Source organism: Somniosus microcephalus, chromosome 2 (genome assembly GCF_052327205.1).
Source record: "Somniosus microcephalus isolate GS21.2 chromosome 2, FLI_Smic_1.0, whole genome shotgun sequence".
Classification (NCBI taxonomy): domain Eukaryota; kingdom Metazoa; phylum Chordata; class Chondrichthyes; order Squaliformes; family Somniosidae; genus Somniosus; species Somniosus microcephalus.
The window spans coordinates 46,748,365-46,767,635 of record NC_140988.1 but is presented as its reverse complement, the minus strand read 5'-3'; the positions used below and the strand labels follow the sequence as shown (position 1 = coordinate 46,767,635).

Sequence of the window (19,271 nt, the reverse complement as noted above, 5' to 3'; positions counted from 1 at the left end):
ATTTCCTGGACCAATATGTCGAGGAACCAACTAGAGATCAGGCCATCTTAGACTGGGTATTATGTAATGAGAAAGGATTCATTAGCAATCTTGTTGTGCAAGGCCCCTTGGGGCAGAGCGATCATAATATGATAGAATTCTTCATTAAGATGGAGAGTGAAGTATTTGACTGAGATTAGGGTCCTGAATTTAAATAAAGGAAAGTACGATGGTATGAGGTGCGAGTTGGCTAGGATGGATTAGGGAACGTTACATAAAGGGTTGACGGATAGGCAATGGCAAACATTTAAAGATCGCATGGATGAACTACAGAATTTGTTCATCCCTGTTTGGCATAAAAATAAAACAAAAAGGGTGATTCAACCGTGGCTAACAAGGGAAATTAGGGATAGCATAAGATCCAAGGAGAGGACATATAAATTGGCCAGAAAAAGCAACAAACCTGAGGATTGGGAGCAGTTTAGGATTCAGCAAAGGAGGACAAAGGGATTAATTAAGAGGGGGGAAATAGAGTAATGAGAGTAAGCTTGCAGTGAACATAAAAACTGACTCAAAGCTTCTATAGATATGTGAAGAAAAAAGATTGCTGAAGTCAAGCGTTAGGTCCCTTGCAGTCAGAATCAGGGGAATTTATAATGGGGAACAAAGAAATGGCTGACCAGTTAAATACATACTTTGGTTCTGTCTTCACAAAGGAGGACACAAATAACCTCCCAGAGATGTCGGGGAACATAGGGTCTAATGAGAGGGAGGAACTGAATGAAATCAGTATTTGTAGGGAAATTGACGGGATTGAAGGCCGATAAATCCCCAGGGCCTGATAATCTACATCCTAGGGTACTCAAGGAAGCGGCCCTAGAAATAGTAGATGCACTGCTGGTCATCCAAAATTCTATAGACTCGAACAGTTCCCATGGATTGGAGGGTAGCTAATGTAACCCCACTATTCAAAAAAGGTGGTAGAGAGAAAACGGGGAATTATAGACCGGTAAGCCTGACATCGGTAGTGGGGAAAATGCAGAAGTCCATTATAAAAGATGTAATAGCAGAGCACTTGGAAAACAGTGACAGCATCAGACAAAGTCAACATGGATTTACAAAAGGTAAATCGTGCTTCACTAATCTACTGGAATTTTTTGAGGATGTACCTGGTAGAATAGATAAGGGAGAACCAGTGGATGTGGTGTATTTGGACTTTCAGAAGGCTTTCGATAAGGTCCCGCATAAGAGATTAGCGTGTAAAGTTAAAGCACATGGGATTGGGGGCAAGGTACTGACTTGGATAGAGAACTGGTTGGCAGACAGGAAGCAAAGAGTTGGAATAAACGGGTCTTTCTCCGAGTGGCAGGCAGTGACTAGTGGGGTACCGCAGGGATCGGTGCTAGGACCCCAGCTATTCGCAATATATATTAATGATCTAGACGCGGGAACTAGATGTAATATGTCAAGTTTGCAGACGACACAAAGCTGGGTGGGCGTGTGTGCTGTGAGGAGGATGCCGAGAAACTCCAGTATGATTTGGACAGGTTGGGTGTTTGGGCAGATGCAGTATAATGTGGATAAATGCGAGGTTATCCACTTTGGTGGCAAAAACAGGAAGGCAGATTATGATCTGAACGGCAATAGATTGGGAGAAGGGGAAGTGCAACAAGACGTGGGTGTCCTTGTGCACCAGTCGCTGAAGGTAAACATGCAGGTGCAGCAGGCGGTTAAGAAGGCAAATGGTATGTTGGCCTTCATAGCGAGAGGATTCGAGTACAGGAACAAGGATGTCTTGCTGCAGTTGTACAGGGCCGAGTATTGTCTGCAGTTTTGGTCACCTTATCTGAGGAAGGGTGTTCTTGCCATGGAGGGAGTGCAGCGAAGATTCACCAGACTGATACCTGGGATGGCAGGAATGACGTATGAGGAGAGATTGGGTCGATTGGGCTTATATTCGCTGGAGTTTAGAAGAATGAGAGGGGATCTCATTGAAACTTAGAAAATTCTAACAGGACTAGACAGACTAGATGCAGGAAGGATGTTCCTGATGGCGGGGGGAGTCCAGAACCAAGGGTCACAGTCTAAAGATAAGGGGTAAGCCATTTAGGACAGAGATGAGGAGGAATTTCTTCACCCAGAGAGTGGTGAACCTGTGGAATTCTCTACCACAGAAGGCAGTTGAGGCCAATACATTAAATATATTCAAGAAGGAGTTGGATATATTTCTTAAGGCTAAAGGGATCAAGGGGTATGGGGAGAAAGCAGGGACCGGGTACTGAATTTGGATGATCAGCCATGATCTCATTACAGGAAACTATGCTATCCGGCACCGACGGGACCGAGCTGTTGCCGTCCCATCAAAACTGCCGGACAAACCAGCGCTAATGTTGAAACATACGGAGATTTTGAGCTCCGTATCTGGCAACAAACCCTGTTGCTTAGCAACAGCTTCTAAACAGTCGGCTGTACCTTGCAAGCGTCTCTGTAGCTTAGCAACAGCTTCAGTGAGACCTTGCAGAGCCTGACTGGTGGGGAAAAAAAAAGCAACGAAAAGAAAAAAAACCCTAACAAAACGGCTCCTGATTTTTGCCGGTGGCTCGAGCATTCCGGACAGTTAACCTCCGGATAAACCAAAGTTTCCTGTAAATGGCGGAGCAGGCTCGAGGGACCAAATGGCCTACTCCTGCTCCTATCTTCTGTGTTTCTATGTTTAATGACCCCACTGAGCACGGATTGGGGATTAAGTCTGAGGCCTTCCTAGTCTGTAGCTTTCTACTTGCTTAGTAAAATCACTGAGCCGTCAGGATAGCTCAACTGACTTTTCTAAATATTCCTGTTATTGCCTAGTAATACCACCGACTGCCACACTGGATTTGTAAGATACAGGTATCTTCATTGTAATTCCCCACATGGGAGTTCCTTACTTCACACACAAAGGCACCAAGCGGAGTTGCCACTTTACTGGAGGTTTTGATGGCTGAAATGGGAAATGGATATGTCACTCTAGTGCAGTAGGTGGTGCTTTTTTTCTAAGACTGTTGTAAAGCATGTTGCAAGAAAGAATCTTGTCTAACAACTGCTATAGTGGAACTGGTAGATGGTGATACAAAATACTAAGGGAAGAAAAGGGTACACTTTTGCTCCAGGATGTTACTTCTCTTTTTCTTCCACACCCCCCATGTTCAAAATCAAATATTTGTTCTCTTCCCCCTCCTCACCTTGCCACTCCTGAAAGTCAGTTACTAAAAATCATACATTTAGATTGTTTTGTTTTGTAATTGCTTTTGTTGATTGGTGCATACAGAAGTTCTGCAAATTATTATAACATTTTAGTGTCCGTTTGTACACTAACTTGCATTCTTGCCTCTGAGTCCAAGTTATGGATTCAAGTCCCACTGCAGGACTTGAGCACATAACCAATGCTGTGCAGAAGAGGCAACAACAACTTGTATTTATATAGCGCCTTTACCATGGTAAAAGTTCCAAGGTGCTTCACAGGAGTGTTCTAAATCAAAATTTGACACTGAGCTGCATGTGGAGAAATTAGTGCAGATGACCAAAGGCTTGGTCAAAAAGGTAGGTTTAGAGGAGCGTCTTAAAGGAGGAAAGAGAGGTAGAGGGGGTTTAGGGAGGCAGCTGAAGGCATGGCCACCAATGGTTGAGTGATTAAAATCAGGGATGCTCAAGAGGGCAGAATTAGAGGAGCGCAGATATCTTGGTGGTGGGGGGGCCCCTGTGGTTGTGGGTCTGGAGGAAATTGGAGCTAGCGAGGGGTGAGACCATGGAGGGATTTGAAAACTAGGATAATGATTTTAAAATCAAGGCATCGCTTAATTGGGAGCCAATATAGGTCAGCAAGCACAGGGGGTGATGGGTGAACAGGACTTGGTGCGAGTTAGAACACATGCAGCCGAGTTTTGGGTGACTTCAAGTTTACGTAGGGTAGAACGTGGGAGGCCAGCCAGGAGTGCATTGTAATAGTCAAGTCTAGAGGTAACAAAGGCATGGATGAGCGTTTCGGCAGCAGATAAGCTGAGGCAGGTGTGAAGACGGGCGATGTTACGGAGGTGGAAATAGGCAGTCTTAGTTATGGCGTGGATATGTGGTCAGAAGATCGTTCCAGGGTCAAATATGATACCAAGGTTACGAAAAATCTGGTTCAGCCTCAGACAGATGCTAGGGGGAGAGATGGAGTCAGTGGCGGTGGAACTGCATTGTTAGAGGTGATATATTTCAGATAAGGTCCTGGCATCTCTTGCCAAGATTTTGGTCACCATCCTAAAAATTTCCTCCTTTAGCTCTTTTTTTAATTACACCTCTGAAGTACCTTTGGATGTTTTTCTGTGTTGAAGGTACTATATAAATGCAAGTTGTCACTGTCTACCTATTCATGTGGATATAAAATAACCCTTGGCACTATTGGAAGAAGAACAGGAAAATTTTGTGTCCTGCCAAAATTTATCCTTCAACTAACACAACCAAAACAGATGGACTTTGGTGGTCTTACTGCTGTCTGTGGTACTTTGCTGTGTGCAAATTGTCTCCCACATTTGCCTACATAATGGTGATTACATTTCAAAAGTAATCCATTGGTTATGATGTGCTTTGGGACACCCTGAGGACATAAAACGCTATATACATGCAAGTTCTCTTTTTGATGTGGATGTTGCACTTGTAGCTCTAGCTGCATTACTGAGTAAAAATTAGAGATTTAAAATTGTCTATAGTTTCATTCAATAGAAAACTTTTCAATATAGAATGTTCTAAAGATATTATGCTCCCTACTGAATACAGTGAGTTTGGAGTAAGGCGAGGTGAAAAATAGCTGATGTATATATCTTATATTTTTTTTAAACCTTGCATTTATATACCACTTTTGTCCTGTCTTTGAATAGTATCAAAGCACTTAGCATACAGTGCTTTGAAGTGCAGTGACTGTTATACAGGATATAAGTTTATACAACTTATGAGCAAATTATGGTCAATGCCACCAGCGTTCTATATATCGAATCCTGCAGTTGTTCAGAATGCATGAACCTAATAGTTATCACAGAATCACAGAAACCCCACAGTGCAGATAGAGGCCATTTCGGCCCATCGAGCCTGCACCGACACATATCCCACCCGATCCCCGTAACCCCTACACCAACACATATCCCACCCTATCCCCGTAACCCCACATATTTAATCCCCCTAACACTAAGGGTCAATTTATCATAGCCAATCAACCTAACCCGCACATCTTTGGACTGTGGGAGGAAACCGGAGCACCCGGAGGAAACCCACGCAAACACGGGGAGAATGTGCAAACTCCACACAGACAGTCACCCGAGGCGGGATTCGAACCCGGGTCCCTGGCGCTGTGAGGCAACAGTGCTAACCACTAGTTTTAATGAAAGAACTTGCATTTATATAGTACTTTTCACAACTCATGATATCCCGATGCGCTTTACAGCAAAATACTTTTGACATGTAGTCAGTCACCTGTTGAAATGTAGGATTTGTGGCAGGCAGCAAGGTCCTACAAGTAGCAATGAAATAATAGATGACCAGATCATCTGCTTTGGTGCTAGTTGAGTGATGAATGCTGGCCAGTATACTGGGAGAACATTAATGCTGCAAAATGTTAATTTGTGCTTTCACTCCAGTGCCATGGGGTGGAGCAGTACAAGTACTGATTACAATACAGTTGTGTAGTGTGGATTTAGGTTTTGTTTACACTGCGCATGCTCTTCAAGGATTTCAAACTAAAACGTTTATTTGCATGTAATGACATCTGTAGGAAATGTTTTTTTTAAATTCTAAACTTTTCCGCATCAGGCCAGTCTTATTTCATGTAACATTTTTGTTGAAATATTACTTAAACATGTAGGGCACTATGTCTAAAGAGCAAGCAGAATACATTTTCCTGAACAACATGCACATAGGCAAAGATGCATTGAACTTCATGTTATTTTTCCCTTTCAGGACAAAAAGAAGTTCACACAGTTGTTGGAGGAAACAGAAAATTGGCTGTATGAAGATGGAGAGGACCAGCCTAAACAAATATATCTTGATAAACTGAATGACCTAAAGGTACAGCTACTGACCCTCCTTACAAAGTATTTCTGATAATGTTTGTAAGGTGCTTACAATGACTCTTGATTGAATAAACTATGACTCAAACTTGTCTAATCTTGTGTATTAATAAGTATATAGAGATCAGCATCAGTCTTGGGCACTCTAGTAAATGTAATTGCTGTAGTGTTCATGTTTATCCACTGGTCACACCAGCTGCCACTGATTGGGTGGGCAGGTGGCCTGCTCCTGGAGCACTGCCAATGGTAATCAATTTTCAACCCAGGGAGGGTTTCTTTGCTGATATTTGTTCCCCACTTCCCTGCACAGAATGACTTAGACTGGCAGCTGAGCAGATCTGTGGGTGGACAGCATCACAGTACTGCCTGTGAAGTTTAAAAATGGAAAAGTTCACGTTGGTGCAATACGAGACTTTTTTTAAGGTTGGAAGTAAGGTGTGTTTTTGGCCTGACCAAGGAAGCTGTGCCTCTGGCCATACTATTCATGGTGATGCTTCTCACTAGGCTCTATAAAAAGCATTATTTTCCTCTGCAGTGATATTTGTAGCCTTAAATCAAAAATTCATCCAAAATAGTTTATTACTCCTTAATTACTTGTGTAAAGATCTATTGTATTTGGTGACATCTTCACTTTTCTGTTGAAAAGAAAGTGTGTTGGTTTCGGGTTACACACATTTCAAAGTCAGACCTATCTAATATTGGTGATTTTATATAGTGCTCCACGCATAGGAGAATGATTGTTCCTGGGAGAGATGTGGACACTGAGTAGGAGGTATGGAAATTTGTGATAGTGAAGAGGTTGAAGGCACAGTGGAAGAAATGGGGGTGGTGTGTGGAAGGAAAGTAGCAATGCACAGGAATGGTTTTCTTGAAGATTTCCTAAATAAGGTGGGATGGTGCAAGGCCATGTAGGGTGTCAAAAAAGAGGGCAACGATCTTTAAGTTGATTTCACTGGGGTAGTTGAGCCAGATGAGGACAGGCGTGATGAGTGTGCCCACATCAAAAAAATAAAAGCTGGATTCCTTTTCCATAGAAACTTGGTCAACCAGTTCAGGACCGATACAAGGAGCATGAGGAGAGACCAAAAGCATTTGATGAGTTGGGCAAAAAGATCCAGCTTTTCATGAAGACTGTAGAAGCATATAAAAATAAGGTATGGACCATACTTGCTAAAAATGATATTTTGTCCTAAATGTGACACTGTAATTAACTTTTTTTAGAAAAAGAAACATTGGAGGCACTTTGTCTTGCAAGATTTCCTCACCATACGCATACATATTTAGAAATTCAAGGTTCCTTGGAAGACTTGGGGGAAGTTTTTCTTTAAAGGCGATGAACTTTCCTTAAGTCTGATGGACTGAAAATGAGTTTATAGAATCCACTTTCTGCCACTAAAACCAATAACTTCTGCAGCAAGGTGAAATTTAATGCATAAAACAATATTAAGGAATCATAAATATTGCTTATGGTATAGAGCAAATACACTCAAATGGGAAATTTGTATAATAATTAGTATTCCCAAGCAGTTGTGTATATAACATTATTCTAGTGATAAGTCAGGTGTTTTATGCATTTGAATTATCCATAATTTTATTTAAGCAGCATAAATAATACATCAAATTGCAATGTAGTACTCTGAATAAATTGACTTATCAGGTATTTTGAATTAACAGTAGACTGTAATTCCAACATCCTGAAATTATCTGCTTCCTTTTGAGCCATAAAGATGTATTTTTTGTTAGGACGAATACTATGAGCATATTGATGCAGCAGAGATGGCGAAAGTTGGAAAAAATGTCAGTAGTGCCATGGATTGGATGAACAGTAGAATGATTGCACAAAACAAGCAGATGCTATTCCAGGATCCTATTGTGAAGGCAGCTGAGATAAGGAACAAAGTTAAGGTAAGCAGAAAGAAATAATCTACTTTTTATTCTGTTGATCAAATTTTGTTACATAGAATCTGAGTATTAACAAGTTTGACTTTCCATAGAATCATGTGTGTCTTGTAGCTTAGGAGCACAGTTTACGTCATCAAAGGAAATGATCTTAATTTGTGTTTGAAAGTGATGATAAATAAGGTTGGTGGGTTGCAGGCACAAATTGCCACATTGGATTATGATATAGTGGCAATAATGGAGACCTGGCTCAAACAAGGGGAGGATTGGGAACTTGATATTCCTGGCTACAAAGTATTTGGGAAAGCTGGGGAATGGAAAAAAGAATGGTGGGGTGGGAGTATTGACCAGAAACACTGTTTACAGTACTGGAAAGTGATGATGTACTTGTGTGTTCAAAGACAGAATCTATTTGGTTAGAATTTAGGAACAATAGAGGAGCTATTGTGCTTCTGGGTGTATACTACAGGGCACGAAATAGTGGGAAGAAGATAAAGGAGCAAATTTTAGAAAGATGCAAGAACCACAAGAGTAGTGATAATGGGGGACTTCAATTATCCTAATATAGACTGGGATGGTGTAATGGGAAAAGAGGGGGAGGAATTCCTGAAATGAGTACAAGAGAACTTTTTTGAGCAGTATGTTTCCAGCTCAACGAGGAAGGAAGCAGTGCCATATTTGATTCTGGGGAATTAAGTTGAGCATTTGGGAGTGATCACAATTTAATTAGGTTTAGAGTAGTTATGGAAAAGGACAAGAAACAATCAAATGTGAAAATACTCAAATGGAGGCAGGCTAATTTCAAAGAATTGAAGAGGATCTGTATTATGAGCCTGATATTTATCACATGCCTCCTTTACTGGTTTCATTTTAATCTCTATATCTTTAGCCATCCAGGGAGCTTTAGCTATGGGGGGTGAAATTTAACAGAAAACTGGAAGTGATGCATTATGTTAGGAAGAATGAGGAGAGGCAATATAAACTAAATGGCACAATTTTAAAGGGACTGCAGAGACCTGGGGGTGTACATACACAAATCTTTGACGGTGGCTGGACAAGTTGAGAAGGCTGTTGGTGTACAGGATCCTTGGCTTTATAAACAGAGGCACAGTACAAAAGCAAGGACATTATGCTAAACTTTTATAAAACACTGGTTAGGCCCCAGCTGAAATATTGTGGCCAATTCTGGGCATCACGCTTTAGGAAGCATGTCAAGACCTTTAGGAAGGGTGCAGAGAAGACCTTCTAGAATGGTACCAGGGATGCGGGACTTCAGTTACATGGAGAGACTAGATGTTCTCTTTAGAACAGACAAGGTTATGGAGAGATTTAATAGAGCTGTTCAAAATCATGAAGGGTTTCCATAGAGTAAATGAGAAACTGTTCCAGTGGAAAAACTGGAGGGTACTGATTTTAAGGTAATTGGCAAAAGAACCAGAGGCGCGAGACATTTTTTTTTACACGACGAGTTATGATCTGGAATGCGCTGACTGAAAGGGTTGTGGAAGCAGATTCAAATATTTATCCAACTCCCTTTCAAAAGGGAGTTGGATAAATATTTGAAAGGGTAAAATTTGCAGGGCTATGGGGAAAGGGAAGGGGAGTGTGACTAATTGGATAACTTGTTCAAAGAGCTGGCACAAGCACGATGGGCTGAATGGCCTCCTCCTGTGCTGTATCATTCTATGATTAGTTTGAGCCCTGATTTACAAAATATCCTTTAAAAAGATTTTGAAATCCATGAATTATGTGTTATTCTTTATATAAAATGAGCACTTTGAGGATCTGTTAATTGTAACTTTTCTAGTAACTGGATTGAGGGGGTTTTAATTGTTTTTAAATTCTCAATTTACTGATTCATCCAGGAACTGGAGACAACTTGTGACCCTATCATTAACCAATCAAAGCCCAAAGTGGAGCCACTTCCAGAAAAGGAGGAGAAAGCCAATGGACCATTTAATGGGGAAAGTGGGTCTGATCCAAAGTCGGAATCTAATGCAGCTGGTGACAATACCAAACCAACCAAGCAGCAAAAGCCAGCAGAAAACCAGGGCACAGAAATGGAAGTGGATTGAATATGGCCTCTTTGCTTTTATATTTAAAAAAAAAGTCCTTTTGTGTCCATTGCCTCTTGAGACTACAGTTTCTGTTGTATGTCTAGCTTACATGACACATTTCAGTTATTCTCAAATGTACCTAGTTCAGTGTCATTAGTATTAAAATGGTGGAAGCAAGAATCCTACGAAATTGATTTAAATTTGCTGTTGGCCGCAGATCTATATTCTATAATCTTTCTGGGGAGGGTGTTTTTGTATCCAGTTTACAAGAACTTGAACAGTCACTAGCTCTTCTGCAACCCTCCACTTCATGCCTTAAATTATTTCCTGTTTGAATTGGCTGTCTTCACATGATAGGTCATATGCACAATGTTAAATATTTAAAAAAAATGGAGCGAGGAAAATTGTTATGTTCGAACATACCTGTTTTATATAACAAAAACACCAGTGGAGTGTGTAATGGGGCCTATGACCCTGAATTGTTTCATTTTAATAACCTCCCCCATCCAACATGCAAGTATATGTGCAACCAAGTATTTTTTTTGTACTGCTGTTGAATTATATCCTCCAGTCAACATATTTATGTACAAGTCAATGTGTTTCTGAAGAGCTACTGGGACAACCATAACCCTCACCCCTGAAAACTATAAAACATTGAGCTGTAATAAAGAAAGATACATGTAACTTGAGTCATATCCAGCTGTGCTTAGCATTACTGTTGTGTAAAATGGGCAGAAAATCACATTGCAGGTTAATGGGAGCATTTTAAATGGTGATTACTATGAAGCCTATCCTGTCAAACAAATGGTTATAAAATCAGAATGATACTGAGATCAGACATGTTGTTTCAAATGATGCAGTTGTAAAATGTTAACTGTCTGCCGAGACAATGCAAAATAAAAAAAACTGCTTGTTCTCAGGACATCAGTTGATGCTTATAAATTATCTTTTGTACATTATATTTTGCTCCTTGAAATTTACTGGTAGGTGTTAATTACATAACAGACTGAAAACATTGACATGATCTGTTATCAAGCTTGATACTATTGGTAAATTGATTGTGCTTTGAAGTTTGTGAGATACTTTAGCACTTCTGGAATGTAATTGTTCTGTTCAGATATTTACCCATGAATGTAAATCCTAGGTGAGGGCATTCTATGTGGTAACTATTATGATTAGTTTTGCTAATCCTGTGTATGTGGCTGGCTGCATAATTAAGTAATGTCAATGGACAGTGTCCAAGACAGGAACCACAGCACTCCAAATGAATTCCTCAGATTCTACAGTTCAGCTCAGCAGGTATGAAAATGAAATGCCTATAGAGTATTAAACATTTAGAAAGATGTACTGAATTGTGTTGGTCTTTTTTTAAGAAGTGAGCACGGGTGGGTATGTCATCTGAGTGACATCCAAGTATAAATGCAGCTGTTGTCTTGAGTTAACCTAATCTTGTTTTAAAAAGATCCTTAGAATACTATGGGGCTATCTTCTCATTTTAAAAATATGCAAAATGCTTGCTTGTCTTTAGTTTCATATAAGCACATCTATTTTGAAAACTCAAAAGCCTTCTGGTTCATTTTAGTTAATCAGTTCCATTGGGTTCATGCTGGTTGGCTGCAAGTTGTGTGCAGATGTAACCCATTAATTTCATCTTGTAAGCAATGAACCGCTGTTTTCTGAAATGATCAGAGGCACACAGATGAATGCAATAAAATTGTCAATGTAGCTTTTTCATATTCTTGTCCAGCACTTGTGTTGGTATGCAATGCAAAAGTGCTAGACAGAACCTAATACACATTAACTTGAGTTTCTAAGTTATTTGGCCAGGTTTAAGTTTCTGTAATAACAGAAAATGCTGGAAGTACTCAGCAGGCCAGGCAGCATCTGTGGAGATTAGGCACTTTACAGCCTGCTGGACTCCACATTGAGTTCAACAATTTCAGATAATTATCCCTGCCCCCATTTTTCATACAGTATGATTTTTGCCACTCCCATTTGCAACATTTTATCTTTCCTGCCTCTTACAAAAGTACAGGATGTTCTTTCAATTCCTTCCTCCCCTCCTAACACCCCCCCCCCCCCCGCCCATCTCTGCACCTGCTTAATATCTTACATCTCCAGCTTTTTCCAGTTCTGATGAAGGGTCCCAGACCTGAAACGTTAACTCTGTTTCTCTCCATGGATGCTGCCTGGCCTGCTGAGTATTTCCAGCATTTTCTGTTATTTCAGATTTCCAGCATCTGCAGTATTTTGCTATTTTAGTTTCTGTATCTGGTCAACAATATATGATTTACTCTTAGTAAACAAGTTCAGCTTAATCCCTTTGGTACTTGTACAATGAAATTTCACTGGATAATTCTGGTTTGGAGCTTGGGTTTCATTACTCTCACTGGGCTGTATCCCTGTGAAAATCAGTGGTTTATAGTTTTTCTCCCTTCCCTCCTGCAGTAGAGTCCAGCAGCTTTAGTGATTGCTACCCCTCCCCACATGTTCAATGAGACCAGTTGCAGCCCAAGGAACCATACTTTCTGTAAACTGGTGAAGGAGCAAATTATAAGGAAATAAGGGTGGAACTGAAGGTAAACGGGGAGAAAACCTTGAAAACGAAAGACCGAAAAAGAGTGGGAAATCTTTAAAAGGGTAATCAATAGAGTGCAAGATAAATGTATTCCACTAAAAGCCAAAAACAAGCAAGCTAATTATGGGGCACTTGATGAATAAAGAAATAAAAAGAAAATGAATTTAAAGAACATGACATAAGTATTAAAGATGAGGAGGGCAAAAGGGAATCCGAAGAACGTGCAGAAGTTTTTTAAAAATCAGGAAGGCAAAGAGAAATGACAAAATCAAATGTCAAGGAATAAAGAAATAAGTGTTCTATAGCCACATAAATAACAAAAGGAAATTTAAAGTAGGCATAGGGCCACTAAAGAATGAGCAAGGTAAATGCAGATAATGGCAGAAGTATTAAATAACTACTTTGCCTGAGTTTTTACTAAAGAAGATAATGAAAGACACTTAACTGCAGGATGAGCTTAAAGAATATTAATACAGTTGGGATAGAAAGGGAGAAAATAATTGACAAACTAGCAAAACTCAGTGGCTAAGATCCCAGGTCCGGATGGTCTGCACCTACACATGGCAGATAGCTAATATTGTTCCTTTATACAAAAAAGGGAGATGGAACAAAACCTGATGTCAGTGGTAGGAAAGTTACTGGAATCAATACCAAAAGATGTGATAGCATCTAGAATTTTTTTAAAGCAGGAATGCTAAAACTTTTGCTCAATTAACCTGATAGAAAGCTTTGAAGCGGTAATGGAAAGAGTAGATATGGGTAATGCAGTAGATGTTATATACTTTGGATTTTCAAAAGGACTTAGATAAGGTACCACACGGTAGGCTCATGAAAGGTTAGGGCATGTGAAATCAGGGGACACATAGCTGAATGGATAGCAAATTGGCTAAAAAATAGAAAGCAGAGTAGAGGTAAAGGGTCGTTATTCAGATTGCAGGAAGGTAGAAAGCAGTGTTCGACAAGGATCAGTTATTCATAATTTACATTAATGATTTGGACTTGGGAACAAGTAACTCAAAATTTGGAGAGGATACCAAACTGAGGAAGAATGCCACATAATACCAGACATTAGAAAACTTGAAGATTGGTGTATCCGTGTGTTAATGGAGACACGGAATGCAGGAGTTGGTTTAACAAGTGTTTACTGAACAAAGTCTGGAGGTGAACTAACAGATACAAGACGCTGTACAGGCTTATATACCCGAGTGGTCACTACCGGTATTACACTACACGGGCTCTTAAAGGTACATACACTACAATTCCTCCCCTTTTAGATAATTAGTACATAACATTTTAAGTAATCATTAACATGTTTACAAGAACAATAATCTACACATTTGTTGCAGTTAATCAATTATAAGTCAGTCTCTCTGGAGGCTTCCTGACTCGGTCCGGATAACGCCTCGGTAGTGTAGTTTTCGGTAGCGTAGGTTCTTTTGGCAAGGTCGATTCGGCTTGAATGCCAGTGTCGGGTTCATCTGGTTCCTGTATCACCGGATCGGAGGTAGATACTATGGGTATCTCTGCTTCATCATTAGGCGTATAGAGTTGTGGTGTAGGTTGTCCCTTTTCGGATGACTCTATGATCTGGTCAGCATGGCGCCTTATGCTTTCACCAATGTCCACGGTATACATCAGCGGTCCTAGTTGTGTGCAAATAGTTCCAGGCTGCCATTTCTCGGTACGGTAGTCCCAGGCCAAAACTTGTTGACCTATCTGGAAGGTTCTAGTTGGCCTTTCATTCATGCTTTGAAATTGCTGGTTCTCTATGTCCCTTCTGATGTTTGGCGTGATCAAATCCAGCCGGCATCTTAGTCTTCTATTGAAAAACATCATGGCGGGAGTTTGGTTTGTAACCACATGTGTTGCATTCCTGTATGCAAACAAGAAGTTATCTACCTTATGTTGTAGATTTATGTCTTCATTACCCATGGCCTTCTGGCAGGTCTGGACAAACCTTTCAGCTAATCCATTGGTGGTGGGATGGTAGGGGGCGGACGTGTAGTGCTTAACCCCATTGTTTTTTAAGAACTTCCTGAATTCTTCGGACACAAATTGCGGTCCATTATCAGAACAGATCTGTTCAGGCAGCCCATTCCTGGCAAATATGTTCCTTAATACTGTGATGGTTTGTTTCCGTGGTGGTGGAGGACATCTTTATTACCTCCGGCCACTTGGAGTGTGCATCAACTGCGATTAAGAACATCGAGTCCATAAATGGACCAGCAAAGTCGATATGTACCCTTTGCCATGGAGATGAGGGCCACTCCCATGGATGTAGAGGGGCTTGTGGTAGGGCGTTTTGGACCTTCTGGCATCCTAGACAGCTCTTGGTCATTTCTTCGATGTCTCCATCGATACCTGGCCACCACACAAACGCTCTGGCTAGGTTCTTCATTTTCACTCCACCCAGATGCCCCTCGTGAAGCTCCTTTAGCACTTTATCCTGGAGTTTGGGTGGAATCACCACTCTGGATCCACACATCAAGGTTCACAGAAACATAGAAGATAGGAGCAGCAGTAGGCCATTCGGCCCTTCAAGCCTGCTCCGCCATTCAACGAGATCATGGCTGATCATCCAAACCCTAGCACCCGGTCCCTACACCGACAGCCATCCCACCCAAGCCCTATCCCCGTAACCCCACGTATTTAATCCCCCCTAACACTAAGGGTCAATTTTTATCATGGCCAATCAACCTAACCCGCACATCTTTGGACTGTGGTAGGAAACCGGAGCACCCGGGGGAAACCCATGCAAATACGGGGAGAATGTGCAAACTCCACACATACAGTCACCCAAGGCCGGATTTGAACCCGGGTCCCTGGCACTGTGAGGCAACAGTGCTAACCACTATGCCACCGTTCCTCGGCACACTGACAGCTGTTCTCTTCTTTGTGAGAATGCTGGCAACAGTGGTTCACCATGTGCTGGCCATCCCTTCACCGTTAAATCGTAGACTCGTGAGAGTCGGGTCATTTATCGTTTCCTTTTCAATGGTAGAATTTGTTACTGGTAGACATTCTACTATGGTTGAGTGGAACATCTCTACTGGGTCCACTGTAGGTGCCTCTTCTACCGTTGGCAACGGTAGGCGTGATAAACTGTCAGCATTCCCATGCTGTTTTGATCCTTTGTATTCTATGTCATATTGGTGTGCCCCTAGGAAAAGGGACCACCTCTGTAGCCTTTGCGCTGTCATAATGGGAACGCCCTTTTTAGGGTTGAATATGGAGACGAGGGGTTGATGGTCAGTCAACAAGGTAAATTTTTGTCCGTGTAGGTAATGGTTGAATTTCTTCACTCCCCACACCAGGCTGAGTGCTTCCCTGTCGATCTGGGCATAGTTACGCTCAGCTGAGTTCAATGAGCGTGACGCAAAAGCTATCGGCCGCTCCGAGCCATCAGGGAATCTATGCGATAATACCGCTCCTACGCCGTAAGGGGATGCATCGCACGCCAGTCTGATTGGCAGTGATGGGTTGTAATGAGCCAACACTTCCTTGGACGTGATCAAGCCTTTGCATTTATGGAAGGCACGTTTACAGTCTTCGCTCCATTTCCAAATTACTCCCGTTTGTAGCAGTGCGTTAAGAGGGTGCAGAACAGTTGACAAGTTCGGTAAAAATTTATGATAGTAATTTATCAATCCCAGGAATGACCTTAATTGTGAGACATTTTCAGGTGCTGGGGCTTTTATGACCGCTTCAATTTTTTCAGGTGACTTATGCAACCCTTCTTCGTTAATTATATGGCCACAATATGATATTTGTTTCTGGAAAAATTCGCACTTGGGGCGATTTGCTCGTAGGTCCCGTTCTTTCAGCCTAGTGAGCACCTGCTCCAAATTGGCAAGGTGCTCGTTGTCGTTTTCTCCTGTTACAAGGGTGTCATCTAGGTAGCATTGAGTCCCCGGAATCCCTTGCAGGACTTGCTCCATAGCTATTTGCCAGATAGCTGGAGCTGATGCTACTCCGAAAACCAGTCGATTGTACTGGTACAGGCCTTTGTGTGTGTTTATCGTGAGATACTTTTTAGAGGCCTCCTCAACCTCCATAAGAACATAAGAAGTAGGAGCAGGAGTAGGCCAATCGGCCCCTCGAGCCTGCTCCACCATTCAATAAGATCATGGCTGATCTGATCCTAACCTCAAATCTTCTATCACTCTCCATCCACCCGAACACATGTGATCTCCCGGGAGAGGTGAAAAACCAGATAAAAGACCCAATGGCCAATTTGGGAGAAAGAAATCTGGGAAATTCCTCTCCGACCCATCTAGGCGATCGAAATTCTTCCAGGAGATCACTCTGTCCCTATATTTTCTACAGTACTTACCTTCTGTAAAGGCGATCTCCACCCCAGCCAGGAACAGGAATAAAACCATCTCCTGAAATCTAACACAGAATTAGAACACAAGAAGTAGGAGCAGAACCAGGCTACACGGCCCCTGGGCCCGCTCCACTACACACAGGGCCATGACCATTCCGAACCTAGACTCATGTCCAATTTCCTGCCCGCTCCCCGTAACCCTTAATTCCCTTTACTTCTAGGAAACTATCTATTTCTGTTTTAAATTTATTTAATGATGTAGCTTCCACAGCTTTCTGGGGCAGCAAATTCCACAAACCTACCACCCTCCGAGTGAAGAAGTTTCTCCTCATCTCAGTTTTGAAAGAGCAGCCCCTTATTTTAAGATTATGCCCCCTAGTTCTAGTTTCACCCATCATTGGGAACATCCTCACCGCATCCACCCGATCAAGCCCCTTCACAATCTTATATGTTTCAATAAGATCGCCTCTCATTCTTCTGAACTCCAATGAGTAGAGTCCCAATCTACTCAACCTCTCCTCATATGACCACCCCCTCATCCCCGGGATTAACCAAGTGAACCTTCTTTGAACTGACTCGAGAGCAAGTATGTCTTTTCTTAAGTATGGACACCAAAACTGTATGCAGTATTCCAGGTGCGGTCTCACCAATACCTTGTACAACTGCAGCAATACCTCCCTGTTTTTATATTCCATCCCCCTAGCAATAAAAGCCAACATTCCATTGGCCTTCTTAATCACTTGCTGCACCTGCGTACTAACTTTTTGAGTTTCGTGCACCAGGACCCCCAGATCCCTTTGTACTACAGTACTTTCCAGTTTCTTGCCATTAAGATAATAACTTGCTCTATGATTTTTCCTGCCAAAGTGCATAACCTCACACTTTCCAGTATTGTATTCCATCTGCCAAACCTCTGCCCACTTACTTAGCCTGTCTATGTCCCTTTGCAGGTTTTTTATGTCCTCCTCACTCACTACTTTTCGTCCCATCTTTGTATCATTTGCAAACTTTGATATGTTACACTCGGTCCCCTCCTCCAAATCGTTAATATAGATTGTAAAGAGTTGGGGACCCAGCACTGACCCCTGCGGAACACCACTAGTTACTGGTTGCCAATCTGAGAACGAACCATTTATCCCAACTCTCTGCTTTCTGTTAGAGAGCCAATCCTCCGCCCACGCCAGAATATTACCCCCAATCCCGTGATTTTTTATCTTGAGCAATAATCTTTTGTGTGGCACCTTGTCAAATGCCTTTTGGAAGTCTAAATAAACTACGTCCACTGGTTCCCCTTTATCCACCCTATATGTTACTTCCTCAAAAAACTCAAGCAAATTTGTCAAACATGACTTCCTCTTCATGAAACCATGCTGAGTTTGTCCTATTAAATTATGTTTATCCAAATGTCCCGTTACTGTCTCCTTAATAATGGACTCTAACATTTTACCAACCACAGATGTTAGGCTAACAGGTCTATAGTTTCCAGCCTTCTGCCTACTACCCTTTTTAAATAAGGGTGTTTACATTAGCAGTTTTCCAATCTGCCGGGACCTTTGCTGAGTCCAGGGAGTTTTGGAAAATTATTACCAATGCATCCACAATCCCTACCGTCACTTCCCTCAAGACCCTAGGATGCAAGCCATCAGGTCCAGGGGATTTATCCGCCTTGAGTCCCATTATTTTACCAAGTACCACTTCCTTAGTGATTTTAATCATATTTAGTTCCTCCCCCCCAAGAGACCCCTGTTTGTCCAGTGTTGGGATATTCTTAGTGTCCTCTACTGTAAAGACTGATACAAAATAATTGTTCAGCATTTTTGCCATCTCCATGTTTCCCACCATTAATTTCCTGATCTCATCCTCTAAGGGACCAACATTTACATTAGCCACCCTTTTTCTTTTTATATAACTATAGAAACTTTTGCTGTCTGTTTTTATATTTTTTGCTAATTTACTTTCATAATCTATCTTCCCTTTCTTAATCAATCTTTTAGTTATTTTTTGCTGTCTTTTAAAGACTTCCCAATCTTCCATCCTCCCACTAGATTTGGCTACCTTATATGCCCTTGTTTTTAGTCGGATACTATCCTTAATTACTTTACTTAGCCACGGATGGCTATCTTTTCTTTTACACCCTTTTTTCCTCAGTGGAATATATTTTTTTTGGAAGTTGTAAAATAACTCCTTAAATGTACACCACTGATCATGTACCGTCTTACCCTTTAATCTATTTTCCCAGTCCACTCTAATCAATTCCGCTCTCATACCTTCATAGTCTCCTTTATTCAAGCTCAGCACGCTTGTTTGAGATCCAACCTTCTCACCCCCTAATTGAATATGGAATTCAACCA

General features: G+C 41.5%; 1 protein-coding gene across 2 annotated transcripts in view; it reads left to right on the top strand.

The window, feature by feature from the left end:
• Positions 1 to 11,362, top strand: part of hspa4l (heat shock protein 4 like) — a 77,015-nt gene extending 65,653 nt beyond the window's left edge. For both annotated transcript variants that reach the window (XM_086009433.1, XM_086009442.1), the window contains 4 exons: positions 5,950 to 6,057; positions 7,094 to 7,213; positions 7,803 to 7,964; positions 9,824 to 11,362. In XM_086009433.1, the coding sequence (XP_085865559.1) occupies positions 5,950 to 6,057; positions 7,094 to 7,213; positions 7,803 to 7,964; positions 9,824 to 10,033 (600 nt within the window). In that variant the 3' untranslated portion in view covers positions 10,034 to 11,362. The remainder of the gene's footprint in view (positions 1 to 5,949; positions 6,058 to 7,093; positions 7,214 to 7,802; positions 7,965 to 9,823) is intronic.
• The last annotated feature ends 7,909 nt before the right edge of the window (positions 11,363 to 19,271 follow it).